General features: G+C 39.7%; 2 protein-coding genes across 5 annotated transcripts in view; both read right to left on the bottom strand.

Moving 5' to 3' along the window:
- Positions 1 to 20,233, bottom strand: part of pycr3 (pyrroline-5-carboxylate reductase 3) — a 547,472-nt gene that overhangs the window by 348,853 nt on the left and 178,386 nt on the right. The gene's annotated exons all lie outside the window — the stretch shown is intronic.
- si:ch211-221n20.8 overlaps positions 763 to 20,233 on the bottom strand; it is a 142,370-nt gene continuing 122,899 nt past the window's right edge. The window contains exons 9-22 of one of the 4 annotated variants that reach the window (XR_012395322.1): positions 16,038 to 16,160; positions 15,690 to 15,812; positions 15,481 to 15,603; positions 14,295 to 14,420; positions 10,049 to 10,174; positions 9,751 to 9,843; positions 8,019 to 8,114; positions 7,538 to 7,633; positions 7,229 to 7,324; positions 6,912 to 7,013; positions 5,376 to 5,481; positions 5,182 to 5,298; positions 3,209 to 3,731; positions 763 to 3,168 (exon numbers count right to left, since the gene is read on the bottom strand). Coding sequence is in view for 1 of the 4 variants with exons in the window: in NM_001424158.1 (NP_001411087.1) it covers positions 3,653 to 3,731; positions 5,182 to 5,298; positions 5,376 to 5,481; positions 6,912 to 7,013; positions 7,229 to 7,324; positions 7,538 to 7,633; positions 8,019 to 8,114; positions 9,751 to 9,843; positions 10,049 to 10,174; positions 14,295 to 14,420; positions 15,481 to 15,603; positions 15,690 to 15,812; positions 16,038 to 16,160 (1,406 nt within the window). In the remaining 3 variants the exon portion in view is untranslated. Of the gene's footprint in view, positions 3,732 to 5,181; positions 5,299 to 5,375; positions 5,482 to 6,911; positions 7,014 to 7,228; positions 7,325 to 7,537; positions 7,634 to 8,018; positions 8,115 to 9,750; positions 9,844 to 10,048; positions 10,175 to 14,294; positions 14,421 to 15,480; positions 15,604 to 15,689; positions 15,813 to 16,037; positions 16,161 to 20,233 lie in introns of all 4 variants that reach the window. The other 3 variants (XR_012395323.1, NM_001424158.1, XR_012395324.1) reach the window with 3 other exon arrangements.

The following is a 20,233-nucleotide window of genomic DNA, read 5'->3' as shown; positions in this document are numbered from 1 at the left end:
CTATAACAAGCTGTCTGTATAAACACACAGACACACAACACCACACTGTCTCTCATTCAAACACAAACATAGACAGCACCAAACACACACACACACACACTTAAGCCCTTGCTACAGGGAGAGCTCGCGCTGAGCGAAGCAGAAAAACGAGAAAAAAAAAACAACGAAAAAAATAAGCACTTTTCCGACGGTCCCTTACTGAGAGCTCCTCTCAGCGCGAGCTCTCCCGGCTAAACACATATTGCGAGGGCTTAAACGGAGCAGTGCTTGTAATGTTGAGTGAAAAAAAAAAAGAAAGACAGCTGTGAAACATAACCAGCTTTGTCTTTTTGTAGGAAACACACTTTAGATCTTTTTAGGGTAAGAGGTTTTTGAGTTAATGCCGTCTAACACTAAATGTTTGTCTGGAATATCGAAAACAAAACCAACTGAACCGCGCTCATTTCTGGCGCCCCCTGGATATACAGCAGCCTTAGCATTTGCCTATACTGCCTATGCCACGGGCCGGCCCTGCATTGGCTGAGTGTTGTAAATACCTGCGCTCACCTCCCTCGCGACAGAGCGCATATGAGGTAAATGACGTCAGTAATAACCGGTTATGATTATTACTGAACCGATACCGAATTGTCCGCGTCTGCATCACGGTGCACCGAAGAAACAATTAATTTTGACACCCCTAAACATAATCAAAGGGGAGTCAATCTGAACAGCACAAAGGGGTTAAACATTTGCACACAAGTTTAAAGAGGACCACCACAATGATTTAAAACATAAAACATGTCTTTAATACTTAAACCACACATGCATAATGTACATGATGTGCCGATATACAAAACAAACCTGTCTGTGTTGTGTTTGGCTCCGTATTACAGTTGTTTTTAATTACTTTGGCGCAGTTTTCACAAGCAAAACATTTCTAAAACTCTTATTACTCATATCACAACAGATCATTAAAAGTCACACAGCTGTCTACACAAGAGCTTACAGCTCACAATGCAAGTCAGAGCAAATGACAATCGTGAGGTCAAAGGAACTGCCTGAAGAGCTCAGAGAAAGAGGCACAGATCTGGCCAAGGTTACAGAACATGTCTGCTGTACTGAAGAGCACAGTGGCCTCCATAATCCTGCGCTATCAGAGGAGAAGGGAGTTGGTGAGAGAGATAAAGAAGAGCCCGAAGATCGCTGCGGCTGAGCTCCAGAGATGCAGTCGAGAGAAAGCTGTAGAAAGTCAACCATCACTGCAGCCCTCCACCAGTCGGGGCTTTCTGGCAGAGTGGCCCGACACATACAAGCCTGCATGGAGTTTGCTAAAAACAGGACTCCAAGATGGTGAGAAATAAGATTCTCTGATCTGATGAGACCAAGATTAAACTTTCTGGTTTTAATTCTATGTGTGGGGAAAAGCAGGCACTGCTCATCACCTGTCCAATACAGTCCCAACAGTGAAGCATGGTGGAGGCAGCATCATGCAGTTGGGGTGTTGTTCAGCTGAAGGGACAGGACGACTAGCTGCAATTGAGGGAAGATGAATTTGGCCACCTGCAGAGGAAAACCTTCTACAGAGTGCACAGGACCTCAGACTGGGCTGAAGGTTTACCTTCCAACAAGACAATGACCCTTGGCACACTGGTAAAATAACCAAGGAGTGGCTTCACAACAACTCTGTGACTGTTGAATGGCCCAGACAGAGCCCTGACTTAAACCCAGTTGAGCATCTCTGGAGAGACCTAAAATGGCTGTCCACCAACGTTTGCCATGCAACCTGACAGAACTGGAGAGGATCTGCAAGGAGGAATGGCAGAGGATCCCCAAATCCAAGTGTGAAAAACTTGCTGTGTCTTTCCCAAACAGACTCATGGCTGTTTTGTGGCCCGTTTCCACTGAGTGGTACGGTTCGGTTCACTTTTATGACCGTTTCCACTGCAAAAGCGAACTGTACCATACCACTTTTTGGTCACTCTTTGCAAAGGGTGCCTAGCACAGCTAAAAGGGTACCAAAGACGGAGCTAGACGTGCAGCTGAATGCTATTGGTTTACAAATATTCGTCACTCGCTTTCTGCAACAAGCAGGAGTATGAAAACAAAGGAAGTGGCATTTTTAAATACACAGCCGAGACATTACACCATAATCATATATACATATAATAACAAGGCGACACAGTGGCGCAGTAGGTAGTGCTGTCGCCTCACAGCATGAAGGTCGCTGGGTCGAGCCTCAGCTCAGTTGGTGTTTCTGTGTGGAGTTTGCATGTTCTCCCTGCATTTGCGTGGGTTTCCTCTGGGTGCTCCGGTTTCCCCCACAGTCCATAGACATGCGGTACAGGTGAATTGGGTAAGCTAAATTGTCCGTAGTGTATGAGTGTGTGTGTGAATGAGTGTGTGTGGATGTTTCCCAGAGATGGGTTGCGGCTGGAAGGGCATCCGCTGCGTAAAAACGTGTTGGATAAGTTGCCGGTTCATTCTGCTGTGGCGACCCCGGATTAATAAAGGGACTAAGCCGACAAGAAAATGAATGAATGAATATAATAACAAGCCATGGTCGACCCGAGCTTAAACAAACCTTGTCGTTGTCTTGATGAACAGCCACAAAGCCAAGAAAAACTAAATCTGCCGTTTGTCCTGTTGTTGTTTCACGAGGTCTTCTAAAAGTGCGAGTGGTTCCACTTTCTCCAGTGAGCTCGCGATCGCGCGTCTATATTTGAAATAACGAAATTCTTGAGCTGATGATAATAACGTGCACGTGATTACTGAAGTGCTTCTGACATCCAATCCTTTCAGAAATGGACAAACGCAAAAGTGAAGCGCCAAAAACAAAGCAGCGAATGACTCTTTCAGCAACCTAAAACACGATCAAACCGCCATGTTTAACTATTATTATCACCTTTTTTACTATTATGAACTCAGAATGACGGAGTTACTCTATAACAGAGGCTACATGTGCTGCTGAAGATTACAGACACAGATGAGAGGTTTGCGCTGACTGTATATTGCATGTGTTTTTGAACCCAAATAAGGACTAAATGTCTGCTGTGTGTAGTTTTTCTGTAATTGGTATCAAATCAGGGACTGTAAGGGTCTGTGTGTGTTCATATATGTTCATTTATTTTATATAATTGCATACGTTACAGGAGGCTATTACCCAGCGAGAATGATGACGACTGAAACTTTCTGTCGTACACAACGCCCACCAAAAGTGTATTATTGGTACCCTTTTAGCAGTAAAAAGGAAAGCCTGATACAGGTGACCCGTACCAACCCGTGCTGTACCACTCAGTGGAAACGGGCCATTAGATCAAAATGAGCTTCTACTAAACACTGAGCAAAGGGTGTAAATACTGAGGACCATGTGATGTTTCAGTTTTTCTTTTTAAAATAAATCTGCAGAAATGTCCACAGTTTGTTCTTCTGTCAATATGGGCTGCTGTGTGGACAGTCATGTGGAAAAAATCAACTTGAATGATTTTATCTAACGGCTGCATTAAAACACACACACACACACACAGTGAATAATTTAAGGGGGTCTGAATACTTTCTGTACCCCCCCTGTGTCATGACTGAGGGTTTTGAAGTGTGATCAGTTCAGCACTGAGAGATTTATATATTCCTCATGAAAACAGCAGCAAAGCCACTGTTAAAAGTGTGACTGTGTGTTTTATCTTGTGTTTTTGTCAGGACACTGGATCTTGTATCCGACTCTGTACGCCTGCAGATACACACGCGCCTGGTTGATCCTGCACACACAAAAGAGCAAATCAGAGGAAACATCACATCAGCTGCTGAAATGATGCTCGCAATTCAGCTTTAACACAGGAATAAATCATGTGTAAAATATATATTCACAAAGAATACTGTGGAAGCACAATCCAGACGGGTAAGGAAAGAAATCAGGCCTTAAATGTAGAGATTATAAAAGTTGAAATTATGACACTAATATTCTTGAAAAAAGAGGCTTAAAACATAAAATTTATGACTTACTAAGTTGAAATTATGATATAAAAAGTCAAAATTATGACTTATGTTGGAATTTACTAAAAAAGTCAAAATTCTTAAATAAAAAGCCGAAACTACGACATAAAATGTAAATTGTGACATAAAAAGTAAAAATTATAACATAAAAGTCAAAATTTTCACTTAATATGCTAAAATTTACCTAAAAAGTCAAAATTCTGATATAAAAAGCAGAAATTATGACATAAAAGGTCAAAATTATGGCATAAAATGCCGAAATAATGACATAAAAGGTCAAAATGATCACTTATTATGTTGGAATTTACTAAAAAAGTCAAAATTCTTATATAAAAAGCCGAAACTATGATATAAAATCTAAATTGTGACATAAAAGGTCAAAATAATAACATAAAAGCCGAAATTATGGCATAAAATGCCGAAATAATGACATAAAAGGTCAAAATGATCACTTATTATGTTGGAATTTACTAAAAAAGTCAAAATTCTGATATAAAAAGCCGAAATTATGACATAAAATGTGAATTGTGACATAAAAAGTCAAAATTATAACATAAAAGTCGAAATTATCACTTAATATGCTAAAATCTACCTAAAAAGTCAAAATTCGATATAAAAAGCAGAAATTATGACATAAAAAGCCAAAATTATGACATAAAAGTTGAAATTATCACTTAATATGTTAAAATTTATTTAAAAAGTCAACATTCTGAGATATAAAGTCAAAATTATGCAAAACTAAATAAAAATTATGATTTAAAAATTTTAATTCCAAGACAAATCGTTGAAAATATGACTTAAAAAGTCAAAAGAGTGATGATTGAGATACAACCATGATTTAAAAAAATGAAATTATGAGATAAAAAGGCTGTGTTGTTAATGTTTGTGTGAGAGTATGTGTGTGTGTGTGTGTGTGAGTGTACTGCATGTGTATGTGTGTGTAAGTATGTGTCTAGGTGTTTGTACGTATGAATGTATGTGTGTGTGTGTTTCTGTATGTGTGTGTGTGTGTGTGTGTGTGTGTGTGTGTGTGTGTGTGTGTGTGTGTGTGTGTGTGTGTGTGTGTGTGTGTGTTCCTCTGTCCAGGTGCGTTTGGTGCTGCTTAGTAAACACTGTGTGTGAGTGTGTGTATGTTTGAGAGCGTGTGCCTGTGTGAGAATGTGTGTGTGTGTATGAGTATATATGTGTGTGTGTGTGTGTGTGTGTGTGTTTGACCTGTATTTAGTGCAGAGCTGGACACCCAGCGGTCCACAGCGATCTACGTAACTCTCCCGAAAGCCTTTTCTGACGGCGCGGGCCATGCTGACCACTGTACAGACCACAGGACACACACTGAAACACAAGAGCACGGTGTGTGTTATCTGTACGTGCATGCGTATGTGTGTGCCTGTTTGTGTTCACGGTCTTACAGTTTCTCACAGCGGATGCCGCTGGTCCCCTTCGGGCAAACACAGCTGTTCAGAGGAGCGCAGACTGCTCCGTGCTGACAAGGAGGAACACACGGCGTCACCAGCGCTGCGCACACACACAAACACACACACACACACACACACACACAAACAGAGTTCATACACTTAGTTTACAGACTGTATATAACACAATCACACACACGCAAACGCACACAAATAGGGTTTTTGTGTTTTATGAGTACATCTCATAGCTGGGTCCTAACATCACAGAGGATGACCTCATCATAAACATACTCACCGGCCACTTTATTAGGTACATCTTACAAGTGCTTTTGCCTTCAGAACTGCCTTAATCCTTTGTGGCATAGATTCAACAAGATTATGCTCCATATTTACATGATAGCATCACGCAGTTGCTGCAGATTTGCACATGACGCCAATCTCCCGTTCCACCACATCCCAAAGCTGCTCTATTGGATTGAGCTCTGGTGGCTGTGGAGGCCATTTGAGTACAGTGAACTCATTGTCATGTTCAAGAAACCAGTCTGAGATGATTCACGATTTATGACATGGTGTGTTATCCTGCTGGAAGTAGCCATCAGAAGATGGAGACACTGTGCTCATAAAGGGATGGACATGGTCAGCAACAATACTCAGGTAGGCTGTGGCGTTGATGCTCAATTGGTACTAATGGACCCAAAGAAAATCTCCCCCACACCATTACACCACCACCACCAGCCTGAACCGCTGACACAAGGCAGGATGATCCATGCTTTCATGTTGTTGATGACAAATTCTGAGCCGAGCATCTGAATGTGTCAGCAGAAATGGAGACTCATCAGAGCAGGCAACGTTTCTCCAATCTTCTATTGTCCAGTTTTGGTGAGTCTGTGTGAATTGTAGCCTCAGTTTCCTGTTCTTAGCTGACAGGAGCGGCACCCGGTGTGCTCTTCTGCTGCTGTAGCCCATCCGCCTCAAGGTTGGACGTGTTGTGTGTTCAGAGATGCTCTTCTGCAGAGCTCGGTTGTAGCGAGTGCTTATTTGAGTTACTGTTGCCTTTCTATCAGCTGGAACCAGTCTGGCCATTCTCCTCTGACCTCTGGCATCAACAAGGCATTTGCGCCCACAGAACTGCCGCTCACTGGATATTTCCTCTTTGTTGGAGCATTCTCTGTAAACCCTAGAGATGGTTGTGCATGAAAATCCCAGTAGATCAGCAGTTTCTGAAATACTCAGAGCAGCCCATCTGGCAGCAACAACCATGCCACGTTCACAGTCACTTAAATCCCCTTTCTTCCCCATTCTGATGCTCGCTTCACACTGCAGCAGATTGTCTTAACCATGTCTACATGCCCAAATGCATTGAGTTGCTGCAACGTGATTGGCTGATTAGAAATTTGCATTAACAAGCAGATGGACAGGTGTACCTAATAAATTGGCCAGTGAGTGTATGATGTCATTTTAATAGGTGATGATGCTACAGTGAGCGATCTTATTATGTATGATGTCACTATATCGGGCAATGGTGTCACTTGCCTGTCTCACAGTGTTTTCCAGTGTATCCCTCCACACACTGACATCTGTTGAGCCCCACACACACACCACCATTATTACATGCTGGAACACACCTGACGGGCTCTGAGGAGGAAAACACACACACACACACACACACGCGCGCACGCACGCACGCACACACACACACACACACACACACACACACACACACACACACACACACACATGATATTCACTAGTTACTTTGAGGACAAAACTGTACAAATCTGAAGATGTGTGTGTGTTACAGTGTTTGTCTGTGTCTGCGTGTGTGTGTTTGTATGTGTGTTTGTGTTGACCTATCTGACAGCGAGCTCCTCTCCATCCATCTAGGCAGCTGCAGGTGTTGATGGCCACACACCTCCCACCATTGACACAAGGAGGAGAACACTGAGCTGCAAACACACACACACACATGGGCACACACACACACACACACACACACACACACACACACACACACACGAATAGACAAATACACGCATACACACTTAAAAACACATACACAACACACACCAGTGTACTTACAGACAGACACACACACACACACACTTCTGTATAGTTACAGACACACATACTCAAACACACACATACACACAGATACTCACGGGTGAGACACTGCGGGCCGCTGTAATCTGATGGACACTGGCAGGTGTTTGGAGCAATACACCGTCCACCATTTGCACATGGCAGCTCACACACCGCTAACACACACACACACACATATCACACCATTATTATTGTCAGTGTTACAGAAAGTGTGTGTGTTTGTGTATGTTTGTGTTAGTGTGTTAGTATGCAGAAGTGTGTGTTTTGTGTGTTAGTATGTAGAGTAGTGTATGTATATGTGTGGTGTGGGTGAGTGAAAAGAAGTGTGTGTGTGTGTGTGTGTGTGTGTGTGTGTGTGTGTGTGTGTGTGTTTGAATGTGTGTGTGTTTATGTGAGTTAGTATGCAGGAGGAGTGTGCGTATCTGTGTAACATCATATGGAAGTGTGAGTGTGCGCGTGTGTATTTATGAGTTTGTGTGTACGTGTGTGTATTGTACAGGAGAGTGAGTGTGTGCATGTGGATGTGTGGTGAGTTGCTACCTGTGTGACACCCTTCACCTGTCCACCCTGGAGAACACAGACAGACGTTCCACCTCATGCAGGATCCTCCGTGAGCGCAGGGTGGAGAACACATGGCTAAACACACACACACACACACACACACACACACACACACACACACACACACACACACAAATAACAATACAGTCAAATTTACATGCATATATGCATATTTATGTTACCCACCGGTCCTACTGCACCTAACCCGGTCTGAGCTGGGATTGAACCAGCGATTTTGTGCATGGGAGTCAGTTGTTCTAACAAGGAGGCTAAAGACCATGGCCCACCTCACTCCCATCCCGGACGAGCCCGTATGTGTTACCCACCGGTCCTAATGCACCCAATCCGGTCTGAGCAGGGAGTGAACCAGCGATTATTTTTTGTATTGGAGTTGTTTGCTCTAACAAGGAAGCTAAAGACCATGGCCTCCTTAATAATAATAATAATAATAAATATAATAATAAATATAATAATATTAATAATAATAAATAAATATAATAATAATAATAATAATAATAAATATAACAATATTAATAATAAATAAACAAATAAACAAATAAATAAATATAATAATAATAAATATAATAATAATAACAAATATAATAATATTAATAATAAATAAATAAATATAATATAATATATAAATAAAAATAAAATAAATAAATAATAATAATTATGATTATTATAAAAATAAACAAATAAATATAATATGATAATAATAAATATAATAATAATAATCAAAATAAATAATAATAATAATAAATATATATATATACATATATATATATATATAATAACAAAATTACTAATAATGATAATTAATATTAATAATAATAACAACAATAATGATAAATATATTAACAATAAATAATAATAATAATAATAATAATAATGATAATAATAAATATAGTAATAATAATAATAAATATATTAATAATAATAAAAATTGATAAAATAATAAAAAATATAGTAGTAATAATAAATATATTAATAAAAATTAAAAATAATAATTATAGTAATAATAATAAAAATTAATAAAATAATAATATTAATAATAATAATAATAATAATAATAATAATCATAACAATAATAATAATATTAATAATAATAATAAATATATTAATAATAATAAAAAAATTATACTACTACTACTACTACTACTACTAATAATAATAAATAGCACAAATTAAAACGTAAAATTACTAAAAATAAAAAATAATGGCTAACTCGATTTCTTTGCTTTCCTTTATATAAAACACACACACACACACACACACACATGTTTGTTTTTGTGAAAAGTGGGGACATTACATAGGTTTTTTATCAGCCATCATTTTATCAGTCCAAACCGTATATAGTATTGCCCTCACCCCACCCCACCCCTAAACCCAACCATCACAGGAGTCAGTGTGCAGCTTTACTCTCTGATTAAACTAATTCTGCAGGATTCATAAGCATTTTGAGAAACGAGGACGTCACCAATGTCCTCATATTTCACCTCCTTTTTGTAATACCTGTGTCAAACCTACGTCATTATACAGATTTGTGTTCTGATATGTCACAAAAAACACATACACACACACACACACACACAGGTTAAAGCTTCTGTTTCGATGCTAATTATTGAACATGTTTCATATTTACACAGAAATCTGTTCAGAAATGAAGCAGAAACATCATGTTGAGTCAGTTTTACAGTGTTCTGATCACCTGAGCATCCCGCTCCAGGGTATCCAGCCGGACAGTCGCAGGTGTTCGGAGCCACACACACGCCCGAGTTCTGACAGGCGGGGTCACACAGCGCTGGAAAATGAGGTATGCTCAGATGTGTACATTTGTGTATTTGTGTGTGTGTGTGTGTGTGTGTGTGTGTGTGTAAGAGTGAGAATGTGTGTATGTGTGTGTGTTTGTGAGTGTGAGAGTTTGTGTATATGTATGTTTATGTGTGTATGAGTTAGTGCGTGTGTGTATGTATGCATGTATGTGTGTGTAAACTGATGTGACTCACGTTGGCATTTTGTCGGGTGGTCTTTGCGCAACTCAAAGCCAGCGCGACAGCTGCAATTAAAACCTCCAGCATGATTCACACACACCTGCTCACAGCCACCATTAACACTCACACACTCGTCCACATCTGCAGAGAGAGAGAGAGAGAGACAGAAACAAAGAGGTCAAAAAACCTACCACTATAACATGCAATTGTGTGTGTGTGAGTGAAACAATGCTCTGTGCTGCAGGTTTTCTGTTTTAAAAAAGATGATGATTCTAATTATGATTATATTTATGTAAAAATGCATACACATGTGCACAAAACACACACCCATGCACTGCAATAAAAGCTTTTATAAATGTGTCATAAGTGCAATTTGCTCCACCTCAGAAACATCCAGCTGCAGGCCCGCAGCACACACGTTTTAGGCACACACAATCTAGGACACACGAATTAGGCAAACCATATATGGTCGCCACCTATTGAATTTCACAAGTATGGTTTCCCATTTCAGTCATTATTATTATTATATCGTTACGATCATTTTAACATCTCTGCAGTTTCTGAACTCAAATTATGTAAATAAAAATAATTGGTTAAAGACAATTATGATTTTTTTTTTTTAAACTTTTGTTTTTTATTCGTTTTAACATAACGGAACAAACAGATCACCAGAGGCATCACATACAATTATTACATTCTTGTTATACAGTCGTTTTTATAGTACAGGTTACTCTCCCATCAGCCCCCACCCTAACCCGTCAGTAAAAGGTACTGTGTTATAAGCATAAACACCAACATAGTTTCCTTCAAGTCCATATGATTCAGTCTTTTACAATCTGTAATGTGCGGTCCAAACAAAATATTTCACATATATAATATACATATATATGTACATATATTGAAAAAAAAAAAAATAATAAAAAATATAAATAAATATAAATAAGGGGAGGAGGGGGGTTCGCACTCATTGCAAAGCATTTCCTAGCAAATTGTATATTTTCTATATTCTTATATATAAACCATTTTGACCAATTTTTATAGCATTTATCCATGTTTAGTCTTAAAGAAAAGGTGAGTTTCTCCATTTCAAACATATTATCTACAATTGTTATCCACTCATCCTTTGTTGGTGGAATCTCTTCCAACCATTTCTTGGTTATTGCTTTTTTTACTAGCAACTAATAGTATTTTGAGAAGGTATTTGTCTTGTGCATTAAAATCGGTTTGTATATTTCCTAAATATATAGTACCAAAGCTATGATCAATCTCAAAACCCAGTATTGATTCAATTTCAGTGACCACCATTAACCAATAAGATTGGATTGCCGGACAATTCCAGAATATATGATAACTCAATTATGACTTTATTCATGTGTCCACAGACACAAAGAAATCATAGACTGTCTAATTGTTGGATTAAGTGTAATAAATTAATTCAATCGATCTTAATATTATCATACTTGGTTTAAATCACTTTGTTGTAAAATATAAAAAGCAAACAATAATATGTCACTTTAAAATAAATTAGCCTACTATAGTTAATCACTTAAACAATATATATATATATATATATATATATATATATATATATATATATATATATATAGTTATAAACTGATTATCTTAACTGATTATCTGATTATAATAAGTTTATATATAAACTACTATCTTTTACCAAACTGTCACAGCGGTTATATATATATATATATATATATATATATATATATATATATATATATATACTTATTATTTTTTTATTATTAATAGTTAATTTGTTCCTATGGCTAAATTTTGGTTTAAAAACAATTTATTGCTTACTATAAATTACTACAGTATTAAATGTGGGAAATCATTAATTAAAAGATTATTAGAAAGTTAAGCAAATAAATTAGGTCTTTTTTTTTCACTCCCATCAGGTGAAGTTTTTTTTTTTCCCTCTCCGCTGTCACCACTGGCTCGCATGGTTCAGGATTGGTAGAGCTACGCATCGATGAATTTGCTCTTCAGTGTTTGAACTCTCAGTAATAATTAAATCACACTGAACTGAGCTAAACTGAACTGAACTGAACTTAAACACTAAAAACTGAACTACACTGTTCCAGTTACTATGACCATTTATGTGAAGCTGCTTTGACACAATCTACATTGTAAAAGCGCTATACAAATTAAGCTGAATTGAATTGAATAAATAAACACTATTAAATCGCTTGAGTAAAATATTAATATAGTGTTATACATTTGTTACATGTAAAAAGATTTTTATTACATATAATGTATTATTGCCTATATTAACGCTATTATTTCCTTCATCAAAAATTAATGCATTTTATAAACTAAACCTGTCCAAGTTAGATCATTCAGCAAGGCCAGCAAACGAGTATCTGCTATATTATTGTCAGATAATAATGACTGATCAGCTTTAATGACTGATTAAAAACTGTTTAGTCTATTATATTGAATGGCGATCGGAAACAATGCTCCCTATTCGGCCGTCTCGATTGCAATATTTGTGAAATAAAGTAAACACTATTGTTTTTTTGTGTACAATATTAATTAACCACATATATCAAAATATATCGATTATTTATTTATTTATTTTTAATTTTTAAACAGGAAAAGATTAAAAGATAATCGGGCCTGACTCAGCATGAATGCTGTTTTTCAGCAGGTTCCTGCTCTGCAGAACATAAAAACAGACAAACATCTCATCCATCAACACAGTACAAACAATCACCAAACATATAAAATAGAGAAAAAAAGCAGGCTACTATCTCAGTGGCTACAGCGAGAGTTGACCATCAGATGACGAGCATGGGATTTCTTAAAAAGTCTCAGTGTTGGTACTGTTTTGAGATGTTGTGGGATCTCATTCCAGACTCTTGTGAATACATAAAAGAAAGATCTCCGTCCATATCAGTTTTTAAAAGCCAGTACTGGCAAACATCCATTTGTTACAGATCTGGTGGAACGATCAGTCCTGGTGTTGAGTTTTGGTACCAATGCACAAAGGGCTGCTGAGGTAGAGCTATTTAAAATTTGATAGTACAGTTTGATACCTGTGTTTATAATGTAGTTTTGAAATGTTAAAGCTTTAGAAAGTGATAGAGCAAAACAGTGATGTGTCCATCCAGAAAGTCTGTTGTGTATCTTATAGGCCCTGTTGTACAGTCTAGCTATTGGCTCCAAGATATCGTTTGTTGTGAGAGACCAAATAGGCAGACAGGAAGACAAGGTAGACAAGATTATGGCATGCAGATAAGTTTCTGAAACAGAAAAAGACAAATTAGTCCTAATTATGCCATAAACAAACAGCTTTTGTTTCAGCTTTTTATAAACATTTTGAACATGGTTACAATAAGTGAGGTGAGAGTCCAGACTGATTCCCAAATATTGATATGTGGATACAATGGAAAGTTTTTGATTTGAGAAAGTGAGGGGATAGGATATGGATATTTTTTTCCTAGGTGAATAAAAGTACATACACTCTGTTTTCTTAACATTAATAGTCAAATGATTGTCTTGCAGCCACTCATGTAAATGCTGAAGATCTGTATTTAATTTATTGTTAATTGTGTCTGTACTCGATCCAGACACAAAAAGTACAGTGTCATCTGCATACAATAAAGAATCTGAATGTTTAATGACCTGAGGGAGGTCATTGATATACATCAGGAAAAGTAAAGGTCCCAAAATACTTCCCTGAGGAACCCCCATAGAACAACCTAATGCCTGGGAAATTGTTGTACCAATGTTAACAACCTGAGATCTACTGGATAAATATGATGAAAACACATCTATTGCAAAAGAAGAGAGATTAAATGAGATCAATTTGTTTAAAAGAATATTATGATTAACTGTATCAAAGGCCTTTCTAAAGTCTATGTATACAGCTCCAGTGACATGTCCTTTATTTAGTGCCATACGTATATGTTCAGTAAATAAAAGCAATGTTGACATGGTTGAGCGCAATGGTCTAAAGCCATGCTGGCTATCACTAAGCAACTTATTGTCTTCAAGATAAACAATTAACTGATTATACAATGACGATGTTCAAAAAGACGTTAGTAACATTAACATCCGTCGTAACCATATATGGTTTGCCTAGATTGTGTGTCCTAGATTGTGTGTGCCTAAAACGTGTGTGGTTCTGTGGGTCTGCAGCTGGATATTATTGGGCTTTTTGCCTGACATCACTCAGTCTGTGTGTGTGTGTTTTAATTTATATCATAAACTACAATCAAATGGCTTTTGTGTGCTTTACCGATGCATGTTCTTTGGTCGGCGCTCAGCTCCCATCCTGCTCTGCAGCTGCAGTGAATGCGACTCTCTGCACCCAGAGAGCATATATGATCACATCCACCATTCCTCAGGGCACACGAGGTCACGTCTGCCAAGAGAGATACACACGCACACACACAAACATGCATGCATGAGTTAAATGGATCAGAAAATGCATGAATGCAATGAACAGAAACGGTACGCATGCACGAAATGGTCAGAACTGAATGACAGCAACAGATGGAAAACACTGCTGACTGCTGGAAAATGCAAAGGCTTACAACATGATGCAGGAAATGCAAACATTAAATTAAAGGAGCATGCAGGATATCAAAGAATGTAAAATGCATGCATAGAACAGTTTGGAAATGCATGCAAGCGGCAGATGGGAAATGCATACATGCAGTGCATAGGAAAAAGCATGTGACAGATGGAAGATGGGAAGTTGAATGAAGTTGCATGCATAGTATCGGCATAAATCAGTGGACAGAAAATGCATAATATGAATGGATAAAAATGCATTCATGCAACAGAGCATGAAAGGAACTGATAGGAAATGCATGCATGAAACATATATGAAAGGAACAGATGGAAAAACCCATGGATGAAACAGATGCATGCAAGACTGCATAGAAGTAATAGACAGAACATGCATGAAAGGAAAAGATGCATGCAAAAAAAAACGTATATGAGGAACTGAGAGCAAATCAACGAAAGTGACAGATGGGAAAAAAACATGCATGCAACAGAGAGAAAGTGGGAAGTGCATGCATGCAATGCATAAAGAAATGATCTAATAGATAGGAAACTCATAGATGCAACATAAAAAATACATAAACGCAATTTCTAGTCATTGCACGCATGCATTTGATATTATCATAAATAAAAGGAATACATAATGCATGGGTAAATGCACGAAAGAGACAGACAAAAAATGCATTAAGAGCAGCAAAAGAAAGACAAATGTATACAAGCGACTGATTGCAAATCCTTGCAAGTGACAGATGGACCCAAACATGCATGCAGCAGAGAGAAAGTGCATGAAAGCAGCAGATGGGAAATGCACGGATGACACAGATAGAACGTGCATGTATGCAAATTTAAGCTGTTGCAAACGAATGAAAGCGCAGTTTAAAACACACACACACACACACATATATATTACATACTGACGCAGGTGGTGTTGCGCAGGTCCAGCAGCAGAGGGAAGGGGCAGTGACACTGGTGTCCGCCTTCTGTGTTTGTGCACTCGTGAGAACAGCCTCCGTTCTGCAGTTTGCACTCGTCTATGTCTATGAAACACACTCAGAGAGCTGTCAATGAGGCTTCTGACTGAAAACAGACTCTTGGTCTTAATGTGAGCTGAAAGCAGACTGACCCACACAGCTGTGTCCGTCGATGTGCAGCTGGAACCCGCGTCGACACGAGCACAGAAATGAACCCGCTGTGTTAGTGCAGGTCTGCTCGCATCTGTCGTTACTGCTCACACACTCGTCCACATCTGCAACACATACAACACACTTCAGTAAATGTGTGTGCACCAGTGGTGGTTCTAGACCCCAGTACCCTTCGGGGGACTCAAGTTGACTGACGGATTAAGTAGGCTTAACCCTCCTCAAATGACCTGTGCACTATTATAACAGCTGGAAAACAATAAGCTAAACGATGATTTTTCATCTTACAGGTGTTTGCAGGCTGATGTTGCTGATTGTTCTCGCTCCTTTACCTGTGCAGTTGTGCAGATCTGCAGTGATGGTGTATCCGGCGCTGCACTGACAGCTGTAGGACCCCGGCTGGTTTGTGCAGGTGTGTTCACAGAGTCTGTTATCCTGAGTGCACTCGTCCACATCTGAACAACACACACACACACACACACACACACACACACACACGTGACATCACCATCATCCTCATTATTATCCAACCCAAGCTCATTCTGAAAACGTAGTCCCACAAACGTTTCTGGAGACAGCGGAATACGTCCTGGGAGGTACGTACGGCCGCGTTTATTTTTTTCAAGCGAATGCTGCGGGGCGGTGTGACGCTGTTCCCTTTCGCGCTTGCCGGCCGGCCGGCCGACCAACCGCTTACCTCCTTGTGGAGGGCTCCCCCGCTGCAACTTGTTTGTCCACTCAGCTCAGCGTGTACGTCGGCAGGCTCGAGATGCAGAGAGGAGTTGACCACGGCGACCGGTTTCGAGTCCGGGGAAGAGCAGTTCCAGCAATCAGGTAAGACAAAAACAGAATCCCAAAAATTAAGTGAACGAGTTTCATAACAGGGTGAGAACGCGGTGAAATGCCAAAACGCGGTAGAAAAAAAAAAAAAAAATCAGGGCTGTTATTTTTTTTTGGACGGCTTTGTGAACTGTTGCTCGGGTTTAGGGAAGCGAGCGGGCGGGCGGTTCGATCGGTAAAATTGGTTGGGTTCGGGGAAGGAGGAGGGCGGGTCGACCGATTGGCCGGTCGCGAAGTCAATCATCCGGTCAGTCGGACAGCGGCCTCTGGTGGGTTCACGCAAGAACAGCGCGGGCGCGAACCGCACTCGCGAGAGGCGTCTGAGACGCGAAAAAGCGCACAACAGCAGCCTCTCACGGACTCGCAAAAACAAAACCTGCAGTCTCCAGAAAAGTCCCCGGGACTACGTTTCCACAATGAGCCCGGGTTGTTATTATCACCATCACTATCATGACCATCATGACAATAATCATCACTATCTTCTTTATCATAATCATCATCATCCTCACTATCATCCCCATTAACATCAAAATTACCACCATCACCACCGTCATCATCACACAACCATCCCCATCCTACTCATCTACCATCATCACTACCATGACCATCCTCATCGCCAAGATCACTACCATAACTATTCTCATCACCTTCATCACAATCATTATGATCACAATTAACACCATCATATATGTATTTCAAGTATAAAGATGTAAACTAAAATTCTGTTTAACGTAAAGACATTATTGTTCATATTTCACAGGCATGTCAAATGGTATTGTTTTGAAAACTGTTTATTTTATTAGTTGGCAACTCACTATAGCCAAAAATGATTCTCAAACTTTTTATATTTCATAACAACAACAACAAAGACGAATGTTCACATTAACTGAACAAGATAGCTTTTCTAACTAAGGCACTGGTGGATAAAAAGTTTTTTTCCCTGTCTTGTATTTAGGGAAAACTGCTAAGTGAAGTTTAATTTTAAACTAATTTCGAGAAGAGCATGTGCTCATGATTGACCCAGCTGGTCCACATTAGCTAATCATGATCCTCCAATCAGAGGATCCCAAGTCACTATATATATATCCTCATTTCCTTTCTACAGCTATCTTCGTCTGGAAGAAACCCCCCTCCTCCCACCTTTATCCAGAATGGGCGGCACGGTGGCTCAGTGACTAGACTGTTGCCTCACAGCAAGAAAACCGTATTGTCTCCTCGCTAGGCCATCGGGAATTTCTGTGTGGAGTTTGCATGTTCTCTCTGTGTCCGAGTGGGTTTTTCCCGGGTTCCCCGGTTTCCTCCCACCATCCAAATGTGCTCTATATTATAGACAAATAAGCCTAAATCTTTTTTCTAATGTCTTACTCTCAGGAAGTTCGCCTTGGCCTCAGCAGCGGGGGAGTTTAAGATCGACCTGAGCTCAATCTCCCCTCACCCTGCGAAAGGGGGGAGCTCTGGGCTTGAGGATCTCTTGAGCTCAGGGCTCTCTCCCGGGACAGCACGCCAAACAAGCTACATATAAATCATGAGCTAGGTGTGAACTCTTGAAATATTTCCATTGCGTCTGGTTACTGTGTTGTCTGACAAAGGCAAACAATCTACCTTTCGTGCCGCTTCCTCTCCACATAACTTTGACGATGTCTTTGGTAGCTGGTAATAGCAATGCTTCGCCAACTGTGTGTGGCTTCTTAGCATGCGCGATGTGGAGTGACGCCAAATATGAGGCTTTTAAACACCTCTCAGGGACTGATGCTTGCTGCTAAAAAAATACTAGCCTGCCGGGTCAAACACAACTCCTGATGTTTTAATAGTCGATTTTTCTGCCTCATTGGGAAGTTTCTGCTGTAGATGGCGCTTGAGCTTGGATGGTTTCATGCATTCGTTGGAGACAATCTCTTGAGAAAGAACACACTGGGGTCTATCTACTCCCTGCTTTAACATGCAGGTAAAACCAAACGCAATGTAAGATTCATCATGCTTTCTGGTTTCCTTGACGCTCGCCAAGTCAGATTTGCATGATTTGCAAATCTTTCCATCATCTGTCCTGCACTTACAGCCGCTAACTGCTCCATTCAACTGTATGCAAAATCTTAAAGAGCGCAAAGGATTTTGGGATAAACACATTACAGTTAAGTATCCACTGATATAAACCATAAAACTATATATAGATTAATAATTTATAGTCATTAATAATTTTAGGATTGGAAAAAAAAAAATCTCGTAAATAATTTTTTGTTTCTGCCAAGTTTTTCGCGGACCCCCCAGCACTCTCTTGCGGCCCACAAGGGATTAGGGCATAGGGATGAGCCCTTCCCAATTGAACACAGTGAATGAAACCAAACATTCTTGCTGTAAGGATCATGGCCTGGAATGTCCATCAGTTTATTCTTCAAAAACATTCTCCACACCACCACCAGTGTGCAGCATCCACTATCCTAAAAAAATAATGCATCAAAGCCAATGTTGTTATTATCGTTCACATGTCCAAGACTGTGATAAAAGAAAATAAATCCAGCCCACAATTACTCTCTATACTGAAAATACGTCATTTTGTGTGCGTTTTTCACCAAATCAGTGACATCATGTATAAATTTTATGAGGTAAAATCAAGTGTGCCGCAAGCCTGTGTTTGAGTGAAGGTCTCGGCCGTTAGATCGCCCCCTGGGGGCTGGCTGCAGTACAAGTCATAAAGCCCGCCTCCTCCGTGTTAATGAAGGAGACTTGAGCCCAAATAAAAAAAAATATTACACTTGCAATAAAATGTCCCGAAAGATAGTTCTGGTGGATTAAGGCACTGGTTATTGTGCTGAAATAGGTGCAGATCTTCATTTTTGTAAACAGTTTGTTTTTAGCAGTAATTTAATGCTGGGCGTGTCATCGTGATTGACAGCTGTGATTGACAGTTTCTCAAAGCAGCGCGTCTGAGCTTCGGCAGAAGACTGAAGTAGACTGAAATGTTATTATTCGATTTCTGTGTTATTTTACCATGACAAAATGAGTTCAGCAGTAAACTATAGTTTCTGACATACATGATCCTGGTGGAACACTGTTTATTCGCTAAGTTCAGGGCTTTTTTCGGGCTTTATTAGTTTGCTGATACACGCCTAACCACCCAGATAGCAAAACACAGTTCCGGCTAGATTCTCGCCTGCCGGAGACTTACCCCTTAGAGCTCAGACTGACTAATGTTACCTCTGCTGGACCTACTGCGGATGCCTGGACTCACTGCCCGATTTCAGCCCGAGTCAATCGAGCCAGATGCGGCGGCCGAGCGAGTCGGCGCTGCCGCATGCGAGCCGGAATCAGCCCGCGACGCCGCGAGTAAGTTATGTGTTGCGGCCTGGAGCTGGCGCGATTAAATATATAAAACCCTCATATTTGTTAACGTTATTACATCCATTTGTGTTGATATGACAGCAAACGCATGCTGAGAAGTTCGGGGGGCGTAGTTGATTTTACATAAAGCGTTTGATTGGAAGCTCGACTCCGCTCATTTTCGCGGCTCCTCCTCTGGCTCCATCAGACAGTCCTTTTGCGCATGTCTGGCTCCAATTTCAGCAGTCTTTTGCGACAGTTTGTGCCCATCAAGCAGGCGTTTTGCCCTCAAGGCGTTCAATGGGAAAAAGGGCTGTCGCGTCGTCCATATTTTTTACAGTCATTGGGTAAAATCCTGTAATTTTCTAAACAA

This window comes from Danio rerio, chromosome 20, assembly GCF_049306965.1.
Source record: "Danio rerio strain Tuebingen ecotype United States chromosome 20, GRCz12tu, whole genome shotgun sequence".
NCBI lineage: Eukaryota > Metazoa > Chordata > Actinopteri > Cypriniformes > Danionidae > Danio > Danio rerio.
The sequence above is the reverse complement of the archived record's forward strand: the minus strand, read 5'-3'. Positions and strand labels throughout refer to the sequence as shown.